The following is a 23,112-nucleotide window of genomic DNA, read 5'->3' on the forward strand; positions in this document are numbered from 1 at the left end:
AACCAGTGTCTACTCCCCTCCCCCCTCTATCGCCAGTCCCCCTGCCACTCCTAAACCAGTGTCTACTCCCCTCCCCCCTCTATCACCAAGCCTCTACCATTCCCAAACCAATGTCTCCCCTCCCCCCATTTATCACCAATCCCCTTGCCACACCAAAACCAATGTCTACTCCCCTCCCCATCTATCATCTCCGCAAATCAATGTCTACTCCCCTCCCCCATGTATTACCAGTTCCTTGCCAACCCCAAAGGTATGGCTCCCCTTCCCCATGTATCACCAGTCCTCTGCCACACCTACCCAATGTCTACTCCCCTCCCCATACTCTCCCAGGCCCCTGCCACCTCCAAACCAATGTGTACGCTCTCCCCATGTATCACCACACCGAACTACTGTCTAACCCCCCAGTATCTCCTGCCATCTGTCTGTCTTCTAGAATTCTGTTTGTCTGTTTAACGACCTGAAGACGAGTAGATTTCATATTCAAACCGATCAGTTACATAACTGCCGTACATGGCAGCAGAAGGGAAGGGGTCCTCAGGTTCTTTTTATTTGTCTGTTTTTAGTACAACATCATATCTTTTTTGACAAGTATCTGTTCCTTAAACGGAATCCCCCAAAACATGTGAACCAATGTCATGCCTTAAGCTAGGTTCACATTTCCGTTGTTTTCCATCAGTCACATGCGTTGCTTGACGCTTGTGACTGATGCGTTGTACAACGGATGACAAGAATAAGAATTCATTGTCGGACTCCGTTGTAAAACGTGAAAGAACAATCAGCTGATCGTTCACAATAGCCGGCCGCTGGCTTTTGAGAGCGAACAGATGATCTTCCGGCGGGCGGCTAATGAGAGTGATCAGCTGATCGTTCACAGCAGCCGGCCACCGGGTGATCAGCTGATCGCTCACAGCCGGCCGCCGGGTGATCAGCTGATCGTTCGGCCGCCGAGAGAGAGCATGCGCAGCGAAATCCTAAAGATTCCGCTACTCAAAAAAACGTTACACTCTGCGCTCCTGCCGCCCGACGGTCAGTCGTTCCACGACTGATCAGTCGGGCGGAGGATGCAACGCAAGGGCATCAGTCACAATCCGCCGCTCATGCAAGTCTATGGGAACAACGGAATCCGCCAAACGGATTCCGTTGTTTACCACAGCCGCAGATTGTGACTGATACAAATTGACGGAAATGTGAACCTAGCCTAAAATACAGGGTGGAGTTGGAAAAGACATTTTTTTGGAGAGAGCTTCAGTTATGTAAGGAAGGAGAATCACTTTGTCTATAGCATGGGGCGACCAAACCACCCACTGGTAGTATCAAATGACCTGTTGGTTGTACTCCCAATGGTATAAGCCATTGTAAGGTGGCATGAGGAGGGTCACCATCTGGAGGCTCTCCTGGGTGTGTCTTTCCAATTCTTGTGGCATCATGGAGCACATGAATTATCCTCTTGTTCTCCCGTTCATTGTGTAAGCAGCCAAGGGAAGCCTTGGCACTGCGACATTCCCCATGCCTGTGGCAGTGTGTATACTAACGCTTCTGTGCAACTGGATGGCATTGCTTTAGGGATGATGGGGCACAATTCATGGAACACTCTTCTTTCCCACAGGCTGAAGGATGTGCTGGGGACTGAATTGTGGTGCAGAGGGGATCACATAGTATGATGAAGGGCATCCGAAGGCATCTAATAGACTGGTTTGCACGTGGTTAGGGAATGTTTGGCCGGCTCAAGTTTTCGGATGTCCATAAACTAAAGGGAAGAGTACCCTTTCATGACCTAGGGAACACCCCACCGATCAGGAGTGTGACCACTACATTAGTCAAGAACATTTTATTTTTCCAGTAGATAAACTGCAAATCTTTCATTGTCTCCTTTATTGTTTATTTGTTTTATAAATACAAATTATTGTTTCTTTTTGCTGTGTTATTTGATAAATAAAAAGCAATATATATATTTTTGCTTCTTTTTAGAGAAATGCAGCTGACGTTTTAATAATCTGCCACCTCTTACATCCACCATGGAGGAAGAGTCAACTGAGAAAGGTGGCACAGAAGGCGGAAGCAAACCAATGTCAAAAGCTCCTGCCTTCTTTGTCCTCCTTCATCCTTCACATGGCGATGGTTCCAAAGAAGAAGGGATCCTGGTGGCCAACACGGATGTGTCCTCCGTGGCTCCGGTTATCACAACTGGTCCCAATAAATCAAAATCTGATTTCTTCCTTTCAGCAAATTGTATATCTGGGGAGATTACTGTGACCCTAGACAATAATAACATGTGGAACGAGTTTTACCGATGTACAACTGAAATGGTCCTAACCAAGCAAGGACGACGCATGTTTCCCTATTGTCGATACTGGATATCCGGTTTAAACCCCTATCTAAAATACATCCTCGTTATGGATATCTCTCCATTAGATAATTATCGTCATAAGTGGAATGGAAAGTGGTGGGAACCTGGCGGGAAAGCAGATCCTCATGTTTTGGGTAGGGTGTTTATTCACCCAGAGTCTCCATCGACGGGACAGTATTGGATGCATCAGCCGGTTTCTTTCTATAAGCTAAAATTGACCAATAATATTTTGGACCAAGATGGGCACATCATTCTTCACTCCATGCATCGCTACTTGCCACGACTCCATGTGGTACCTGCCGAAAAAGCCTCGGAAGTAATTCAGCTTAACGGACCAGATGTTCACACTTTCACCTTCCCACAGACAGAATTCATTGCTGTCACAGCCTATCAGAATTTCCAAATCACACAGCTAAAAATCGATTGCAACCCTTTTGCTAAAGGTTTTCGGGAAGGGATGGTACCAGGACGACCACCAGGTAATGATGTGAAGAACAAACCTGAACCGGAAGTGGATTCTTCAAGCAGTAAAAATGCGGTGGAAAATGAGGAATCCAGCAATATGGAAAAACTACAGGAGTTATTCCGGATGTCCGAGTATTTAGATGGTGACAAAGAGAATGAAAGGTTCAGCTCGGTGCAGGATTTACTGAGATTTACTAAATCCAAGTCCGAGCTTGCCAAAAACTCTAAACAAAGTGAAGATGTGATTAAAAGGTAAAGTAATAGTCATATATTTTCTTTGTGACCTGGTCAATTAGTATTACGCGGAGCGCAATATTATAATTTAACATTTCTGGCTGAGGGTAACAAATAAAACTCCATAGTCGCCTCTATTTGCAAAAAGTCTATTAGTTTATATGATAAATATTAATTGCAAGTGTATAAAACAAAGTTGTGGTAGATTTACTAATTCGGTATAATATATAAGTAGTGTAAATTCAATTCTTATGTACTCACGACCTAACAGTTGATTTTGGTAGGGCTAGCCGTCCATCCGATGTGTCTAGGGAACTCCTGACTTCCCCCATCATATGTTGAGGATCGGGCTGGTGGATAATCCATGGTCTTTCTTTTTGTTTTTAGAGTAGGCTTTTACTCTTTGTGGAATATATGTGAACTCGTAGCTGAGTTGAGTGCTAATTTCCGTGGGGCTGATATTTTCTCCCACTCTTCCTTTACAGTTTGGTCAAGCTCTTGAATGTTTGCAGATTCTTTTTCCCAATGGTAGATTTCAGCTAACCCCAAAGATATTCAATTGGATTGAGTTCCGAACTCATTTCTGGCCATTTTAAAAAAAATCCATTGTTTTCTTTTTTTCAACCATTCCAGTGTACTTTTGGATGCGTGCTTTGAGTTATTGTCTTGCTGCAGGATCCATTATCTTTAACTGAAGTTTTCTTACACTAGGTAGGACAATTTGCTCTAAAATCTCTTCATAGCTCCCTGATTTCATTATATTTTTTTAATACAGTCAAGGCCTTCAGTACCAGACGCAGCAAAGCAACCCAACAGCATGATGGATCCTCCACCATGCTTAACTGTTGGTAGGGTGTTCTTTTTCTTATAAGCTTCACTGCGCCATCTGTAGACAAACTGTTGCTTTGCATTGCCCAAAAAGGTCTATTTTTGTTTAATCTGTCCACAGAACATTTTCCCAGAAGGATTGTGGTTTGTCAAGGTACTCTTTGGCGACCATCTGTCGTTCCTTTATATGTCTTTTCTTCAGCATTGATTTCTTCCTTGGTTTTTGCCCATCAAGCTCTTCTTTGTTTATTGTGCGGCGCATGGTACTTGTTGAAACCATGACCCCAGACTGTTCCAGGTTGGCCTTCGGGTTTTGGGATGTTTGATGTGGTGTGTTTTGTCCAACTTTTGAAGACCACTCATGTCAATGTTTCTCCCCCCCCCCCCTTCCCCCCCACATCCAGAGAGGTCCTTGACGGTTCCATGCTTGGCAAACTTCATAACAACATTGCGCATTGTTGAAACTTGGATACCAAGGTCTTAGGAGATGGCCTTTGAAAGAGTCTTGTGTTTGCTAGTAATAGCAGTTCCGATGTCCTCAGACAGCTCCTTTTGGCTTCACCATCATGACAAAGGAACAGGGCCTAATATATGGCTTTTTAAAGCACTGAAGTCATCATTTATTGGCTAATTCATGTCCCATGAGTACCGACAATTTATCACAAGTGATTCTAATTTGCGATTTACCACTGGCGATTAAAAATGTGTTTCCATACTAATTTTAATATAGATGTGCCAATACCAGAATCACAGCAATATTTAGGTTTGTTTTTTTTTATTGTTTTTTGTTTTAAATTGTTGCTTATTCACTTTTTTGTATTTAACACAAATGCTATATACAAAAAAGCGATTTCACTTGATTAATTTGTTTTTCCAGGAGATATTCCACATTATGTACATAAACTTCACGGGTGCCAATAATGATGAGCAGGACTGTAACTGTCTCGCGTAAGGCCAACTGTAGATTAGACAGTCTTAAAACGTGGCAGATTTATCACAGTGACTGAAACGGATTGATTAATCTGGTGCACCTTTTGGACAACACATTTTTTTGGAAAGTTTTTGCTTCCTTGAAAATTTGAGGTTATTATGATAAACCCATTCAAGTTAAACAGAAATATAGTTTCTGATAGTTTGTATCACAGAGCAACTTTGAGGAAATGTTACTGATTATGAAGAATTTAATGTTCGTTCAAACGGAACCAAAAGTGTTTTTGCTTATGATTTTCTTTTGTAGTCAATGTCCGGTGCATCCCGTATTAGTTTCCAACAATAGTCAGCTAGCATTGATGGATTCCAGGAGCCTTGATGACGCTTTTCCATCTTGGTGAAACCGTTTGCGATATTCCAAGATTTTCAGCAAAATTCCAAATGTGAATGTAAAAAATTAAGTCCGTGACATGTTGCACTTAATCTCTTTATAAGCTTCAAGAAGGATGTCAACCAAATCAATGTATTTTGGTGCTCAATAGTTGTCTAGGAAATTCTTAGAAACATCCTTAACTGATTTCCAAGGAATATTGTCAATTCCCACCAGCAGCTCTTCGAAGTGCTTGTCATTCATGATGTGTCGGATTTGTGGACCAACAAAATTGCCTTCCTCAATCTTGGTATCTGTTATTCTTGGGAACATTTGTCTCCAATAACGAAAACCCTTCTGCTTCCTTGTTCATTGCTTTCGCAAAATTTTTCAACAGTCCTTTGTGACGTAGAGGGAAAAATCTCATTGCTGGGCCCACGAGTGCTTTATGTGCTACATTTTTCTGCCCAGGAGCCAAGTGGTTATGGACACTTCCGTCTACTGTAATGTGACTGCTTAGCACAGCTATCCTATTATCAAATGAAGTAGCAGTATTTGATAAATCTGAGCTGTAATCCAAGCAGCAGGGCCACTACTTTTCTATCTCCACAGTTGTCATAGTTGCTGTACCTATTGTGTTTCAACAACCGTTCCATTGTATCGTAATGTTTCTTTCATGTGTGCAACATAGCCAACAAGCCTAGAGGTATTGAAGGATGAACATTACCATTTTGTAACAAGACAGCCTTAACGCTTAACGGTGATGAGTCAATAAAGACGGCCAAAGCTGTGAACAACCCATCAATCTCAGTGCTGAAACACAAGTTGTCAACCTGTTCAACAAATCATGTTAAGTCATCTTGGTGGCTTCAAAAGACAAACTTTTGTACCAGGTGACAGGAAATGCCATCCTTGAAGCCACTAACTCTACATTTACTTTTGACAAACTTCAGTCCTGGACCAAGTCATTCAGTTCTGGCTGTGTTTATATTTGAGGCTCACCAGACATACATGGCTCAAAGCGTGAGTCAGCGTCGCTCACCATATCTGACCCATGGACTGGAACATCTTCATCGGCTGCCTATTCTAGGCTCCATGTCTCTGGTGGCTTTGGTACTGGAAGAGCGTCATCATGTGGCACTGGTCTCGTAGCTGAAGGTAGATTAGGATATTCAATGGATTTCTTATTCTTACCAGAGAAACCAGAGGCATTGGTTAGATAGAAGTAACAGTCAGCCACATGATTTTTTTGTTCCCACCAAATCATTGGGACAGCAAACAATGTTGACTTGTGAGAACCTCTCAGACAACCTCTGATCAACAGCATATCTCACACAATAGATGCAAAATATGCCTTGTTCATTAATCTTGCATCCAAAGTGCATCTCATAGGCTTTCATGATGAGAGCTGTCATGGTGCATCTTTGAGGCTTAAGCATGTACTCTCTACAAATGTTACAGAAGGTATCGCAACTATTCTGACACTGACCAGACATTTTAGCTATATCAGATTGTAAGATTGTACTGTAGTAGTTTATAACTTCCTAGATTTGATATAATGTGCAGAATCTTTGCAAATAGGTTTTACAGAATCTGCAGGCAGAGTCCAGACACATGCCTATTCTGTAACAAGTCCACTGTTGTTTGCAACGTCAATACTTCACTCAACACAAGGAATTCATGCCTTTATTTGCCTATAAATTACATAACCGCACATATATTGTGGATAATACATGGACAGCCTGAAAATCTGAAAAAAAAAAAAAAAGTCACTCAAACAGTATTTGACAGGAAAATGTCAAGGTGTTTTTCGTGATCAGCAGCTCAAAATACAGAGGCTACACCCAAAAGTGTTCATGAAGCGAAATATTCCTTGTCCAGTGCACATATTTAATGGTGCATTTAGAGGGGCTGATGTCAGGCCGTTAGTTCTCTTTAACAAGCGCTGATCGACTGAGTTGTTTAATTGGCACAGGCCAATGAAGAATCGGACAGAATATGATTGCTCTGTCCCCATACATCATCATCTTATCGACAGCACATGCTCTTCATACATGAGTCGATGTGCTGCTGATAACAGTAATTATGCCACCATAAACGATCCGATCACCTGATGGACAAGTATGTTCACACGAGCAGATAATCCTGAATGAGTGTTCCTACATATCTGCTGGTCGAAAACCATATAGTTTATACCGCCTATTGGTTTGCAGATTTATTTTTTTTTAATTTAACAAATTTTAAGATTTTGGTGTTTCTCAAGTCACATCCCTTTGTTTTCCATTAACATTTGGATGGTGTTTGCAAAACTCTCACTCATGTATTGAACTGTATATTTTTAGTCCCTTTAGCGGATTTGAGCCTGCAATTGTTTAAACCACAATATTGAAGTATACAGTGTGTCCACCCATATCCTGTCCACCGCCATTAACTTGAGAATGGCAGCAGCTATAGACATAGAAGTGGTGTCTAGGTAAGTAAAGTAACTATGCGTTACGCAATGAAACCACCTATAGCGCCACCTGGTGGAAAACAACAGAGTTAGCATTTTTATCTCGAAACTGGAACGTGAGAGAAAAAAAGTGAATTACAAAGTTGTAGGGCATCATCAATTCAATACGAATCGACACCTTGCAAACTCACAAAGCTGCGGACGTGAAGCGATAGTGCAAATGATGGTCTCCTATGTGGCTGAGCTTCATAAGACCAGGTATCAATGCTCAGGTCATTCGGGCGGTGGGGGGGGTGGGTTCCTATTAAGGTCAAACGGGTTTCTTTGAGAGATACAATATACACCCTTGGCCTAATGTTGGGGAGCTCGGGTACTCGGCCAAGTTTCACAGGTGCTCGTATGTGTCGTTCATGAAACAGTGAACACAAAGCACAGGCTCGCTTCACTGAATGATGTGAGCAGGCGCTGTAGTGACAGCCACTTGCAGTTTCTGCATGGCTTTTACTGGGGGTAAAAAAAGACTTTTTGGGTGTAGTGGGTCCAAACCTGTCCTCCCTTACCCTGGAAATGCTCTGTTTATGGCTGGCTGTATGTGGGCAGAGAGTCAAACTGCCCAATCATTAACTTACATTATACTCGTTACATAACTTGAACCAGTCCGACCAGCTCGACTCAAGTAATGAGAACTCGAGCATCATAGTGTTCATTCATCATTTCGACTACCAAGCATTGTATTGCTCGCCCATCATTAGTACTCTCTAATAATCACACAAGTTAGTAAGAGTGGAGAGCCCCGAGAGTTCTATATTATATTGTCTAGATTTTTAAAACTCCCCAATTATCTTTGCAGCTGGGTAGAAGACATTCCTGCCGTCTCTGCTGCTCCACCGTTCACTAATATTTTAAAAGATATGGTAATACAATGGAACCTCGCTTAACGAGTAACCCAGTTACGAGTATTTCGCCTAATTAACAAGGCGTTCTGTAAATTTGTAACTCTGTTTACGAGAAAGCCTTGCTGTACGTGCAAAATACTCACCGCACACACTTCCGGTTCTGTACATCCACCGTGCTCTAACCCGCTCTTGCAGTCCACACACACACAAACAAGCACACACACACATATTATGCTCACCTTACACTCCGTTCCCTCGCCGGCTTCCTGGAACTTGCATGTATCGGGTAACCGATGCCGGACCTTCAGCTCCCAGCGCGCTGACGTCAAAGGCAGGAGCCGCTTGCCTCTGATTGGCCAGCGCACTGCCTTTGAGTAGCGGCTGACAGGGGAAGGTCCTCCCTCCACAGGATGTGTATCCGGTAACCATCGTGACGAGGGAGGAACTTCCCCTGTCAGCCGCTTCTCAAAGGCAGCGCGCTGGCCAATCAGAGGCAAGCGGCTCCTGCCTTTGATGTCAGCGCGCTGACTGCGGAAGGTCTGGCATCGGTCGCCTTGGTTACCTGATACATAGCGTGTACGGGTGAACTGCAAGTTCCAGGAGACCGGCGATGGACCGGAGGGTAAGGTGAGTATAATATGTTTGTGTGTGTGTGTGTGTGTGTGTGTGTGTGTGTGTGTGTTTGTGCGTGTGTGGAATGGCACAATAGGGCACCAGGATGGGACATTTAACAAGTTGTGGAACGAATTGTCTGCATTGCAATGATTTCCTATGGGAAATCTTGCTTTGCTGAACGAGTAACTTGGTTAACAAGCACACTCCCAGAACGGATTGTTCTCGGTAACCAATATCTTCGGAAACAACGTGTGTGGTACATGAGATGTTTGTGTGTCTGTTGTAGAGGTGTCAGCTCTCCAGTAGCCGCTTGGATATGCACAGGGCTTTAAGATCTAATCAGAATAAAGTTTATTATCCTCCATAAACTGTACAGCTCCAAAATGAAAGCAACCTTTCTTCAGCACAAATGAAGAACCAAACAGTCCTTTTTTCACAGTGTAGATTAACAAAACAGTCCTTTCTTCAGCACAAATAAATAACAAAACAGTCCTTTCCCTGGGCAAAGAAATTCACCATTTCACACACAAAAAGAACCAGAAAAAACAATTAGAATAAAATGTTAATCCTTATTGAGAAATGTAAATAAAATCAGGGTGTCATAATAGGACTGTGCACAAGGTGGCGTACCAATGAGGTGAGCAACAAGTGTCCGGTCATAGAAATAACATCACTATTAAAGCCTAAAGTGGGATAAGTAATACCAAGAACCACAGTATGAAAAGTCAGAGTATAAGACCCTGTGGCCAGAGGACAAACCCAAACCCCCTGACGAAGGCTAGCGCCGAAACGTGCGTATGCGGGACCTGGCGCCATTTCTGCAGTGTGTAAGGTGTTCTCCGGTCTTAATGTTTACTGTATAATCTGCCACTTTGGGTTTGTCCTCTGGCCACAGGGTCTTACACTCTGACTTTTCATACTGCGGTTCTTGGTATTACTTATCTCACTTTAGGCTTTAATAGTGATGTTATTTCTATGACCGGACACTTGTTGCTCACCTCATTGGTACGCCACCTTGTGCACAGTCCTATTATGACACCCTGATTTTATTTACATTTCTCAATAAAGATTAACATTTTATTCTAATTGTTTTTTCTGGATCTTTTTGTGTGTGAATTGGTGAATGTCTATTCTTGAACCAGCTACACATCCATTCTGCTATACTTATGGGCTGATGGTACTATCTCTCAATTCTGAGTGACCACTGAAATTTTCCCCATAGTATATAGTATAAGAATTTTGGCTGAAAATTTGTTGTCTACTGGGCAAAGAAATATAGATCAAATGTTCTCACCTATGTGGTATTACAGTATCCTTTCAGGCTGCAGTACAGACTATCCTCAGGCTATTTCTCCAACCTCAGCATACTGCCACTATCTGACAAGGTGCATTTTATTAGGCCTGTAGAGTATGGGAGTGACTTTTCCCGTCCAGGCTCTTTTGATTTCTTCCAAACCCAGCCAAATAAAAACCCTATGTCATCTAGTATTTTTCTACCGACTTTCCGGGATTTACATTACAAAGGCTGGCCGCTTCAATGATACATAAGCTGCCATCCAAAACCTTACCACCTTCTTTCGTACAGTGTGTATACATATGCACTATAGGGACAAAAGTATTGGCGCACACACCTCTTAGCGCTCTGATTTTGCATTAACTGCTGATCTTCAAATTGACCCAAACCACTTTGCCAGGAGCTTCCTGATATGGTTTTCCATAGACAAGCAGCTGCATCCAAGCCTTACATTACCAAGCACACTATCACTGCACTCCAGAGCGGTGGAAACGTGTTCGGTTCAGTCTGGGTTTGGTCAATGCCAGGAGAACGTTACCTGCACAACTGCATTAAGCCTTCTATAAAGTTTGGAGGTGGGACAATACTCTGGTGTAGTTTTTCAGGGTTCGGCCCCGCACCTTAGTTCAATTCCAAGGAAATCTTAACGCCTCAGTATACAGGATATTTTGGACAATTGTTGGTTCCAACTTTGTGGGAACAGTTAAGGAAGACCATATTCTGTTCCCCATGACTGCTCCAGTGCTCAAAGCAAGGTCCATAAGGACATGGTTGGGAAGTCTGATGTAGAAGAACCTAACCTGGAGCCTAACCTTGACTTCCAACATCCAACATTTTTGGGATGAACTAGAATGGATATTATGAGCACAACCCTTTCCTCCGTCAGTGTCTGACATCGCAAATGCTTTGCAGGATGAAAGGGTAAAAATTCCCAAAGACACCTCCAAAATTTTGTACCGAACTTTCCCAGAAGAGTGGAAGCTGTTCTAGCTACTAATGAACCAGCTTCATAATAATGCCTATGGAATAAAAATGGGGAGGTCCTAAAAACTTTTGTAAGTGAAATGTGTAGGTGTCCAAATACCTTTCCTCGGTGTATGATGAAGAAAAGCACAAAATACTCCAAACTGTCTTGCAAAAAAAAGGATACAAAGTTAGTAAACCTGCCAGGACATGATAATGGCACCCCTTGTTTAGTTTGAAACAAAAGACAATCAAGGGGGTTATCTGAGGAGATTAAAAATACTAATATCACCAAGCATAAGCAGTCTACATTTCACAAGACTATCTCCAAGTACGTTCATGTTATCAAGACGTTTACTGGTCATGGAGCAGTCAAGAACCTACCTGGACCAGGTGGAAAAAGAACAAAAATAAGAGACATACCTATGAAAGGTAATTTGAACTGTGGCAAAGCAGAGTATCCAATGAACTTCAGGCAGAGCTGGAGACTTCTAGTCTGTACCTTATGCTGTACCCTGAGCAAGACAGATCTCTGGCGAGACAGATGAAAACTATAACTCTTTGGCAATGCATTGCAGCATTATTTTTTATAGATTACGAAATGAAGCCTCTAAAAAAAAAAAAAAAAAAAGTGTGCCATACCTACAGTAAAACATGGAAGATCAAAAATGTACTACAGCAGAATAATAACTTAAAGCACACACCCAGAAGTACCCAAGAATAGTTAATGAGGACTAAATTACACTGGCCGTTGATGAATCCAATTGAAACGTATTAGAGAAATGGATGAAATATGGTATCTGGATAAGAACGCTGCAAATATTCTGGAACTTTGGAACTTTGAGAGAATTGCTGTAGAAGAAACTGCCAGCTGATATGTGCTAGAAACTTTCAGCCACATAACCTTTTAGAGGCTGTCGTTGTGCACAGCCCAGTATTGGTACATGATGGGCATAATTTCCTATGTTCTCTTGTTTTAATCGTCGTCTTCCTTTTTTTTTTTTTCTTTTTTCTTTTTAAAAAGGACCAGTCCACCTTAACACATTATAATGGTGCAAAGTTGATCCGTAGCCACCCTTTGCCTGACGGATCTTGGCTTTAGTTTTTTAAAATAATCAACTGTGCCTAAAATATTGACCAAAATGTATATCCGATTTGTGGAACTAGTACCTGGAGCTTACCAAATGGCTGTCCAAGCGCCAATAATCCTTTTGGTAGCAAATTTCTTCAGGCAGTTGTATCCTTGAATCTTTATATGTACCTATATATCTCTTGAGGTACGTCTTACATGTAGAGATATCTGGAGATATCTGACCAGGTTATGTACAACCTGTCCAAAATTGGTGTGTAAAGGCACCCCATACACATTACTCTGCTGACCAAACCCGCAAATATTGATGGGATCAGCTGACACTGTGTATGGGGCACTGGGCAACTGATACGGGAGATGTCGGTCGGCTATGTCCATTTTTGGACTTCCAATACTTTTTAGTTTCCCAGAGATAAGTCCATGGCAGATATTTCGGCTGGCTACTTTGTCATTCAGAACAGAGGAGGACTTGCGAAAGTATTTGGCTCTCTTGAATTTTTCAACCTTTTTCCACATTTCAGGCTTCAAATCTAAAGATAAAAATGTTAATGTTATGGTGAAGAATCAACAATAAGTGGGGCACAATTGTGAAGTTGAACAAAATTTATTGCTTATCTTAAACTTTTATAAAAAACTAGCTGTACTACCCGGCTTCACCTGGGTTAATAACTGTTAACAAAATAGAATGTATTAACAAAAATGTATTCTGCACACAAAAACCACAAAACAAATAGATATAAATGTAATTATTAAAAGGCAAAAACTAAGCTAATAGAAGCATTTCACAACATATATTTCAACACCCCAGATATTCCACACAGATTTAACTAAATTGGCCAAGTAATTTGCTCCATCTGTCTCTTTCCCCGTCTGACTGTCTCTCTTTTTTTGTCTGTGTCTATCTCTCTGTTTCTTTCCCCATCTGTCTTTCTAGGTATGTCTCTTTTCCAGGTCTGTCTCTTTCCCTGTCTGTCTCCCCGTCTTTGTCTGTGTCTTTTCCTGTCTGTCTCTTTCACTGTCCGTCTCTATTTCTCTGTCTCTTTCCCTGTCTGTCTCTATCAAGGTCTGTGTCATTCCCCATCTATCTTGGTCTGTCTCTCTGGCTCTCTCCTCCTTCCCTGTCTGCCTGTCTGTCTGTCTCTTTCCCCGTCTGTCTCTTTCACCGTCTGTCTCTCCGTCTGTTTGTCTCTCTGTCTGTCTCTATCCGTTTCCCCACCAACATCTTATTACCTCACATATAAGCTTCTAATACTATGAATGTCTTTTGTTCCTATAGCAACCACTCACAGCTCCTACTAATAACCTGTAGTTCCAGGCTCCATTTACTTTAATGGAGGCATGTTTTTTGGAGAGTAACTGTAAAGTGCAGGGTTACATTTTCCTGTCAAAACAGTCTACGACGTTCCCTGGGTCACATGAGGTGTCTGTGCAAAATTTCGTGATTGTAAATATGACGGTGCGGATCCACTTTTTTCGTTTCACTTTTTCCCCATTATGTAGATAGGGGCAAAATTGATTGGTAAATTGAAACGCGCGGGGTTAAAATTTCGCCTCACAACATAGCCTATGACGCTCTCGGGGTTCAGACGTGTGAGTGCGCAAAATTTTGTGGCTGTAGCTGCGACGGTGCAGATGCCAATCCCAGACATACACATACATACACACACACACACACACACACACACACACACACACACATTCGGCTTTATATATTAGATAAATAACTGACAATTGGGGCGTGCAATATTATTCACCCCCTTTACTTTCAGTGCAGCAAACTCACTCCAGACGTTCATTGAGGATCTCTGAATGATCCAATGTTGTCCTAAATGACTGATGATGATAAATATAATCCCCTGTGTGTAATCAAGTCTCCGTATAAATGCACCTGCTCTGTGATAGTCTCAATGTTCTGTTTAAAGCGCAGAGAGCATCAGGAAGACCAAGGAACACAATAGGCAGGTCCGTGATACTGTTGTGGAGAAGTGTATAGCCGGATTTGGTTAAAAACAGATTTCCACAACTTTAAACATCCCAAGGAGCACTGTGCAAGCGATCATATTGAAATGTAAGGAGTATCATACCATTGCAAATCTACCAAGACCCGGCCGTCCATCCAAACTTTCATCTCAGACAAGGAGAAGACTGATCAGAGATGCAGCCAAGAGGCCCATGATCACTCTGGATGAACTGCAGAGATCTACAGCTGAGGTGGGAGAGTCTGTCCATAGGACAACAATCAGCCGTACACTGCACAAATCTGGCCTTTATGGAAGAGTGGCAAGGAGAAAGCCATTTCTCAAAGATATCCATAAAAAGTGTCATAAGTATGCCACAAGCCGCCTGGGAGACCCCAAACATGTGGAAGAAGGTGCTCTGCTCAGTTGAAACCATAATCGAACTATTTGGGCACAATGCCAAATGATATGTTTGGCATAAAAGCAACACAGCTCATCACCCTGAACACACCATTCCCACTGTCAAACGTGGTGGCAGCATCATGGTTTGGGCCTGCTTTTCTTCAGCAGGGACAGGGAAGATGGTTAAAATTGATGGGAAGATGGAACCAAATACAGGACCATTCTTGAAGAAAACCTGTTGGAGTCTGCGAAAGACCTGAGACTGGGACAGAGATTTGTATTTCAACAATACAATGATCCCAAACATAAAGCAAAATCTACAATGGAATGGTTCACAAATAAACGTATCCAGGTGTTAGAATGGCCAAGTCACAGTCCAGACCTGAACCCAATCGAGAATCTGTGGAAAGAGCTGAAAACTGCTGTTCACAAATGCTCTCCATCCAACCTCACTCAGCTCCAGCTGTTTACAAAGGAAGAATGGGCGAGAATTTCAATCTCTCGATGTGCAAAACTGATAGACACAAACCCCAAGAGACTGCAGCTGTAATCGCAGCAAAAGGTGGAGCTACAAAGTATTAACTTAAAGGGGACGAATAATATTGCACGCCCCAATTTTCAGTTATTTATTTTTTTTAAAAAGTTTAAAATAAGCAATAAATTTAATTCTACTTCATCATAACATTAAAATGTTTTATCTTTATGTTTGAAACCTGAAATGTGGGAAAAGGTTGAAAAATACAAGGGGGCCAAATACTTCTGTAAGACACTGAATGTATGGCCGACTTTCATTTTTATTTGACAATAGGATAAAGAGTTGCACACCAGTCACAATGTATAGGGGAATAATGAAAAGCAGAACTGCTATGCGAATACTAGACTGAAAAATACAATGGACTATCTGAAAAAAGTAAAAAAACTTGAAAATGATATGTGCATAACTGCTATGAATAATAGGAATGAGAGATGTTTAGCCATTGTATTGATCAATGCAAAGGAGCCCCAAAACCAAACGCCAAGGTAATCTCTATTTTTGGGGTCCCTAACGTATATGTAACCTCACCTGCGGTTAAAAAAACTTGCTCTGTATGGGAAGCAAAGGACCAAGCTTTCATTATTCCCCTATACATTGTGACTGGTGTGCAACTCTTTATCCTATTGCTTAGTTGTATATTTTTGAGTCTTGCACCCTATTCACACCATAGGTGTTCCAGACGTACACATTTTTTAATTAGTATGCATTTTCTGTCTGAGAACCCTGCCCCTCCCACAGCCATGTGTCTTATTTCACATATATAGCTTGGTCCTTTTGCTTCCCATACAGAGCAAGTTTTTTAACTGCATGTGAGGTTATAGATAAGTTAGGGACCCCAAAAATAGAGATTACCTTGGCGTTTGGTTTTGGGGCTCTTTTGCATTGATCAATACAATGGCTAAACCTCTCTCATTCCTATTATTCATAGCAGTTATGCATATACCATTTTCATGTTTTTCACTTTTTTCAGATAGTCCATTGTATTTTTCAGTCTAGTATTCATATAGCAGTTCTACTTTTCATTATTCCCCTATACATTGTGACTGGTGTGCAACTCTTTATCCTATTGTTTAGTTGTATATTTTTGAGTCTTGCACCTTGTTCACACCATTGGTGTTCCTGACGTACACATTTTTTCATTTTTATTTGGTCTGATTGCAGTTTGCCTCATCTGCCAGAAAATTGTTCTGATGCGGTTAAAAATCTGCCGCACACTACCAAGAAGACTGATCGATTTATAGGGAATAAGGTTAATTTTAGGAAAATCCGATCAAATAATGAAGGCGAGAAGAACTTGACTCAACCAATATCCTCATCTGTAAGATTAGTCAGATATTTATCTATGGGAATGATTTTTTTTTTTTATCATGACTTTAGTAATAATCATTTTTCCATGACCCCTATACATCACCACCTATATTTTATGTGCATAAAAAAAACGGAAAAATGTTTAGATTTTCAGCTATATCCAAGAACACGTGGAAAATAAGACCCTGTTATATTATTTATTTTTGCCCCGAAAAATGCGTTAGGACTTATTTTCAGGGTAGGGCTTATTTCCAGACAAACACTGGTTGAGGGTAAGTTTACCCCCCCCAAAAAAGACAGACCTCCCCCACTAGGAGAATCATACATGCCAAACCGCAGACATCTGCGTCGCTCCTGGGTTCTCCTGCAATCCTCGACGGGCACTCCCAGCAGGTATACTCCACAGCAGTACTCCACTTCTTCTCGCCAACACACACACACACACACACACACACACACACACACACACACACACACACACACACACACACACACACACAATGTCTGGTAATACCGTATTGCTCCCAGACAGCAGGGGAACCTGGGAAGCAGTATAGTGGAGCGCATCAATGTGTTCCACCGCAGGTCCTTCATGCATTCCAACGCAGGTCCTCGTGTTCCACTGTGTCCCAGGTCCCCTGAGCAGTACGATATCACCGAATATGTGTGTGTGTGTGTGTGTGTTCCACCGCAGGTTCTCCTGTTCGCGGGCTGGTGAGTATGATTGCGGGGTCTTCTGTCTTTTTTTTTTTTTTTTTTTTTTTTTTTTTTTTTTTTTTTAGGGGTGTCTGCTTCCTCTAATGAAGTGTCCTGCAGTATTCTTTTTTTTTTTTCTTTTCTCTTTTTTTAGTGGCATGGACACTTCACTATTAAACAACAGCTAGGGCTTATATTCAGGATAGGAGTTCTATTATTTAAAGGGAACCTGTCAAGTCAAGAAAGCGTTATAACCTACAAACAGAAGCATGTGTGCGCTATTAACCCCTTCCGACCCATCCCTTTCTTGTAATATGAAAGTAATAAAATATGTTATTACTTACTCCCTATGTAAATAGCATAGGTCTCTAGCCCCATGAGCGTCGCATCGCCCCGTGGGCGTTTGCATGCTTTACATGGTGTCATACCTCTGTGGGCATGATACAATGGATGTACATGAGTGACATCACCGTCAGCTCCTTCAGAATCTTGCGTGCGCGCGCTTACCATTCTCGCCGCCGCCTCATCCTGGTGTTTGCTGGTTGGCTTCTGACACGCATTGCGCATGACAGGAAACGCAGGAGTCTTATGAGCATGCGCAGTGTGCGTCAGAAGCCGACCAGCAAACACCAGGATGAGACGGCGAGAATAGTAAGCGCGCACGCGAGATTCTGAAGGAGCAGACGTAAGGTCGCTCATATAAATCCTTAGTATCATGCCCACAGGGGTGTGATACCATGGGAAGCATGCAAACGCTCACAGGACGATGAGACACCCATGAACGTATTTTATTCCTTTCATATTACACAATATGGGTAGGAAAGGGTTCATAGCTCTCACAGGCTCCTGCTTGTAGGTCGGAACGCTTTTTTGACCTGACAGGTTCCCATTAAGCCTAAAGGGGGCTTTATATGCAACGATATCGCTAACAACATGTCATCAGGGTCACGGAATTCATGACGCACATCCGGCGTCGTTAGTGACGTCGTTGCGTGTGACACTTATGAACGAGTGTTAACGATCAAAATCTTTTCACTTGTAACGATCAAAAATACTCACCTAATCATTGATCGTTGACACGTCGACCATTTTCAAAAAATCGTTGCTGGTTCTGGACGCAGGTTGTTTGTCGTTCCTGAGGCAGCACACATCGCTACGTGTGACACCCCGGGAACGACTAACACCACCGTACCTGCGGCCTACCGGCAACAAGGTGGGCGTGTCGTTAATGCGGCTGCTCTCTGCCCCTCCGCTTCTATTGGCAGGCCGCTGTGTGACGTCACCATGACGGTGCACGAACCTCCCCCTTAAAAAAGAGGTTGTTCGCCGGCCACAGCGTCATCGCTAGGAAGGTAGTAAGTACCTGTTACACGTCCTAGCGATATTCTGCGCCACGGGCAGCGATTTGCCTGTGACGCACAAACGAGGGGGGCCGGTGCTTTCATGAGCGATATCACTGCGTGTAAAGCAGCCTTTACACTGAAAAATGCTGAAACCTCCTGCTAGGGCTTATTTCTTTTCGGAGAAACACTGTGTAGCGTCGGTGTAGCCAAAAGTGAGATGTGAACAGAACCTTAACAGTAACGTCGTGTTGCCTGTAGTTATCTTTTTTTTTTTTTTTCTTCTTCTTTATTTGTATATATCTTTGTTTTATGCAGATTTAGATTCTATATTATTCACTTATGTCCTGTAGGTACGATGAACCCTCCTCCTTGACGGCTCCCTCCAAACCTACAAAGCAGCCAAGTGTTGTAATTAAAAAGGAACCGGAAGATCACTACGATTACAGTCAGCCTCCACCCATAGGAAGCGTAACGGTAAAGCAAGAACCGTCTGACGCCGAAATAACGGACGATTACTCCAACAGCGATGATGATTATCCCATATTAGAGAAGCACTTTGCAAAATTCAAGGAAGATTTTTACCTGGATGATAAGCACTTGTTAAACAGCCCGATTGGGGTAGCAATTGATAAATTAGTGAAAGCCGAACCGGACTGTCTACCTGTTCTTCACCTGGAGCCTTCTGCTGCTGATAAGAATAGACTTGAGGCTCCAGATACACTAAAATTGTCTGAAGAAGCACTACAAGACACGGATGAGCACAAATCCGCCATTTGTAAAGCGAGTCCTGTCTTTCCAAGCATAACTATTAAATCCGAGGTCGTAGAGGATGTCCCTGTGAAAGAAAAGAGGAAAAGAATATGTAAAAAGAAGATTGATGAAATCTATGCGACCCTGCAAACGGCGCTGAAAACCTCCCGCGGGCCAAAAAGGAAATTCCCTGTACTGTTCACTAAACCTTCTGTAACACCAACCCCTGGAAATGAGGGCACTGGGGCACCCATAGCGAAAAAAAGAGGGAGGCCACCCAAGGCTAAATTTGCTAAGGTAGGACGCCCTGCAAAAAAAGAAAATCCCATTGAAGCTCCACGATTGTTACCAGATTTCAATCCAGACCTTGAAGATGTGGATGGAGTCTTATTTGTTGCTTTTTCTTCTAAGGTAAAAATTAACGAAAACGAAGTGCTCTGCCAGATTCTGTAGAGGTTCGCTAAGTAACGTTTTTCACTCTTATCTTTCCTATAAATTTCTGAGGAGACTGCGACTTTATATCAGCCTGTGCAGGTGTTACCTTTGCTGTGTAAATCTTCTGTGTATCCGTTTTGTATGCATTTCATGTTATTGTTTTATCATTTTAAAGGGAATCTGTAAGAACGATCTACAACCCCTAACTGTGGTCATGTTACTCTTTGAAAGATAATGTAATCCATTCCTTTACTGATGCGATTTGGTGCTCACTGACTGAAAATGTGCCGTTTTAACTGGCATGCAAATGAGGCTTAAGGGCTCTGGGCGTGATCAGAGCACTTCCCAAGCCTCTGCCTCCCTGTCTCTATTCCCCGGTGAGCCCCACCATACTCTGCTAAACTGACAGCTCACTTGATTAAACATCTACTGAGCTGTTAGGCTATGTTCACACATCAGTTTTTTTGGCATCAGGCACAATCCGGTGTGTGCCTGATGCAACGTATCCGGCGCAGAATATGCAAAAACGGATGCGCCGGATCCTTTTTTTTTTTTTTTGCCGAATCCGGTATACCGGATCTGTCAAAACAGATCCGGCGCATCCGTTTTTGTATCCGTTTCTTCCGTGTTGTGTTTTTTTTTTTTTTTTTTTTTTTTTTGCTGGATCCGTTTTTTACAATAAATTGGAGCAAGCTCGGTTTAAAAAAAAAAACGGATCCGGCGGTCGCATCAGTTTTTTGCCGATCCTTCGCCCATAGGCTTCCATTGTAAATCGCGCCGGATCCGGCACGATACGTTTTTTTTCTTCAGAGACCGAAAACGTTCAATGAGACGTTCCATCCGGCCGCTGCATTGAGTAATTACGCCGGATCCATCAAAAGCCGGATGCAATGCAAGGCCATCAGGCACAATCCGGCGCTAATACTAATCAATGGGGATAAAACTGATCCGGCGCCGGATCAGTTTTATCCGTTTTTTTTTTTTTTTTTTTTCCGGATTGTGCCTGATGGGAAAAAAAACTGATGTGTGAACCAAGCCTTAGTCCAGCAAACGAAAGTGGGGCTGGTGAGGAATAGAGCCAGGGAGGCAGAGGCTTGGGAAGTACTCTGATCACACCTTAAAGGGAACCTGTCACCAGATTTTGGCCTCCTAAACTAACACTTTAAGCAGCGCCTGTGCTGCATTCCATGAAGGTACACGTTACCCCCTGACTCCCCTGTAGACCCCACAAATACCTTCTATAAAATCTCCCACCCTGCATGCAAATTGTCTGGTTGGATGGGCGTCCTAACCAGCACCTCCGGTCCCTCCTTTCTCCCTCCTTCTTCGCTGATAGACGTGGATGACTCCTCAGATGCCATCCATGTAGGCGAGCAATATCTCACTCTTGCGCAGACAAATTCCCAGCTCGCGCAGGCGCACTTCAATTTGTCATATTACTGGCAGAGCCAAAAGCATAGGTGCGACTGTGCAAACCGGCGGGTTCTCTGCGCAGGTGCGAGATTTTACTCGGCGATGTGGATGACGTCACCCGCTTCATCCACATCGCTGGACAAAATCTTGCGCCAGCGCAGGCGCACTTATGTTTTTTGCTCTGCTCACAATAGGGCAGAGCAAAGTGCGCCTGCCGGGAATATGGAGATTTTGCCCGTCTACGTTGATGGCATCATCCACGTCAATCAAAACAGGGGGATGGACAGGAGGCGCAGCAGATTAGGAAGCCCATCGGACCGGACAATTTATCTACAGGGCGGGCGATTTTTATAAAGGGATTTGCAGGGTCTATCGGGAAGGGTCAGGCGCTTTAGAAGGCCAAAATCTGGTGACAGGTTCCCTTTGTGAGGTTTTAGGCTATGTGTCCACAGTAAAAGGTCCCTGCGGATTTTTTTGCCTGAAAATCCGCAACTTTCGCGGCAAATCCGCACCCGCGGATTTGCCGCGGATTTACCGCGGATTTACCGCGGATTTGCCGCGGATTTTGATGCGGATTTTATTTTTTTTTTTTTCCCCATTCAAAACAGAAAATCCGCACCAAATCCGCACCAAACAATTGACATGCTGCAGTTTGTTCCGCATCAAAATCCGCGGCAAAATCCGCAGCGGAAAAATCCGCAGCATGGGCACAGCATTTCCAAAATGCCATTGAAATGGCTGGGGAGTAGCTGTGCTGCAGATTTTCGGCAAATCCGCGCTAAATCCGCGTCAAAATCCGCGTCAAATCCGCGATAAATCCTGTAGCGTGGGCACATAGCCTTAAGCGCCTTTTGCATTTGAATTAAAACAGTTATGTTTCAGTTTACATGACCATATAACTTACATTATTGGTAGGGGTTGTATCATTCTGGCAGATTTCCATTAAAGGGAATCTGTCAGCAGGTTTCTGCTACCTTATCTCAGAGCTGCATAACATAGACAGAGATCCTGAGTCCAATTATGTATCACTTAAATTACTGGCTGCAGGCGTTGAGACAATCACAATTTTTAGATTTAGCCATGTAGCAGAGCTGAGAGCTGCCCCTGCCCACACCACTCTCTATAGAGATTGAGCATTGACAGTGAGTGCCTTGTGTGTGCCATTGTAGTACGAGCAGTGATAAGGGTCCTGTTGCTGAAACAAACATAGCAAATAAAAAACATCAGACTATGACAAGACAGGCATCCCTGAATTCTCTGTGTTAACCCTTGCAGCATGCTGGCTTCAGCTTACATAGTAAAAACTTGCTGACAGATTCTTTTTAAAGAGAATCATTCTGACAGATTTCCATTAACACGAATGTTGTCATCAGGTTTTTACAATGTAATTGGATATCAGCATTATGTAAGGGCAGACACCCTAATTCCAGCAATGTATCACTTTAAGGCCCCCATACACATTAGATTAATGTCGGCTGAACTCACCGATATCACCTGGATTAGTGGACGGTCTGATGTGCACAGAGGCGCCGGACAACTGATGGTCGGGAGAGATTTCGATATCGTGTGTCCGATTTCGGACTGGCGATCGCATTGTTCTCTCTGAGATAAGTCATGGGCCGAAGTGTCAGCCTGCAGCTTTCATACAAAATACAGGGGCGTTTGGCCGAACAAGAGCTCCTGTGTATCAGAGGGTCAGCTGAGAAGCATCATCCGGCCAACAGCCATCTAAAGTGTATAGCCAGCCTTAATTTACAGGGTGCAGCAGTTGTGATAGATCTCCAGCAG

General features: G+C 42.9%; 1 protein-coding gene across 5 annotated transcripts in view; it reads left to right on the forward strand.

The window, feature by feature from the left end:
- MGA (MAX dimerization protein MGA) overlaps positions 1–23,112 on the forward strand; it is a 259,036-nt gene that overhangs the window by 5,721 nt on the left and 230,203 nt on the right. For 4 of the 5 annotated variants that reach the window (XM_075331070.1, XM_075331069.1, XM_075331073.1 and 1 more), the window contains exons 2-3: positions 1,969–3,064; positions 19,077–19,887. In XM_075331070.1, coding sequence (XP_075187185.1) covers positions 2,016–3,064; positions 19,077–19,887 — 1,860 coding nt within the window. In that variant the 5' untranslated portion in view covers positions 1,969–2,015. The remainder of the gene's footprint in view (positions 1–1,968; positions 3,065–19,076; positions 19,888–23,112) is intronic. The other variant, XM_075331072.1, reaches the window with a different exon arrangement.

This window comes from Anomaloglossus baeobatrachus, chromosome 12 (genome assembly GCF_048569485.1).
Source record: "Anomaloglossus baeobatrachus isolate aAnoBae1 chromosome 12, aAnoBae1.hap1, whole genome shotgun sequence".
NCBI lineage: Eukaryota > Metazoa > Chordata > Amphibia > Anura > Aromobatidae > Anomaloglossus > Anomaloglossus baeobatrachus.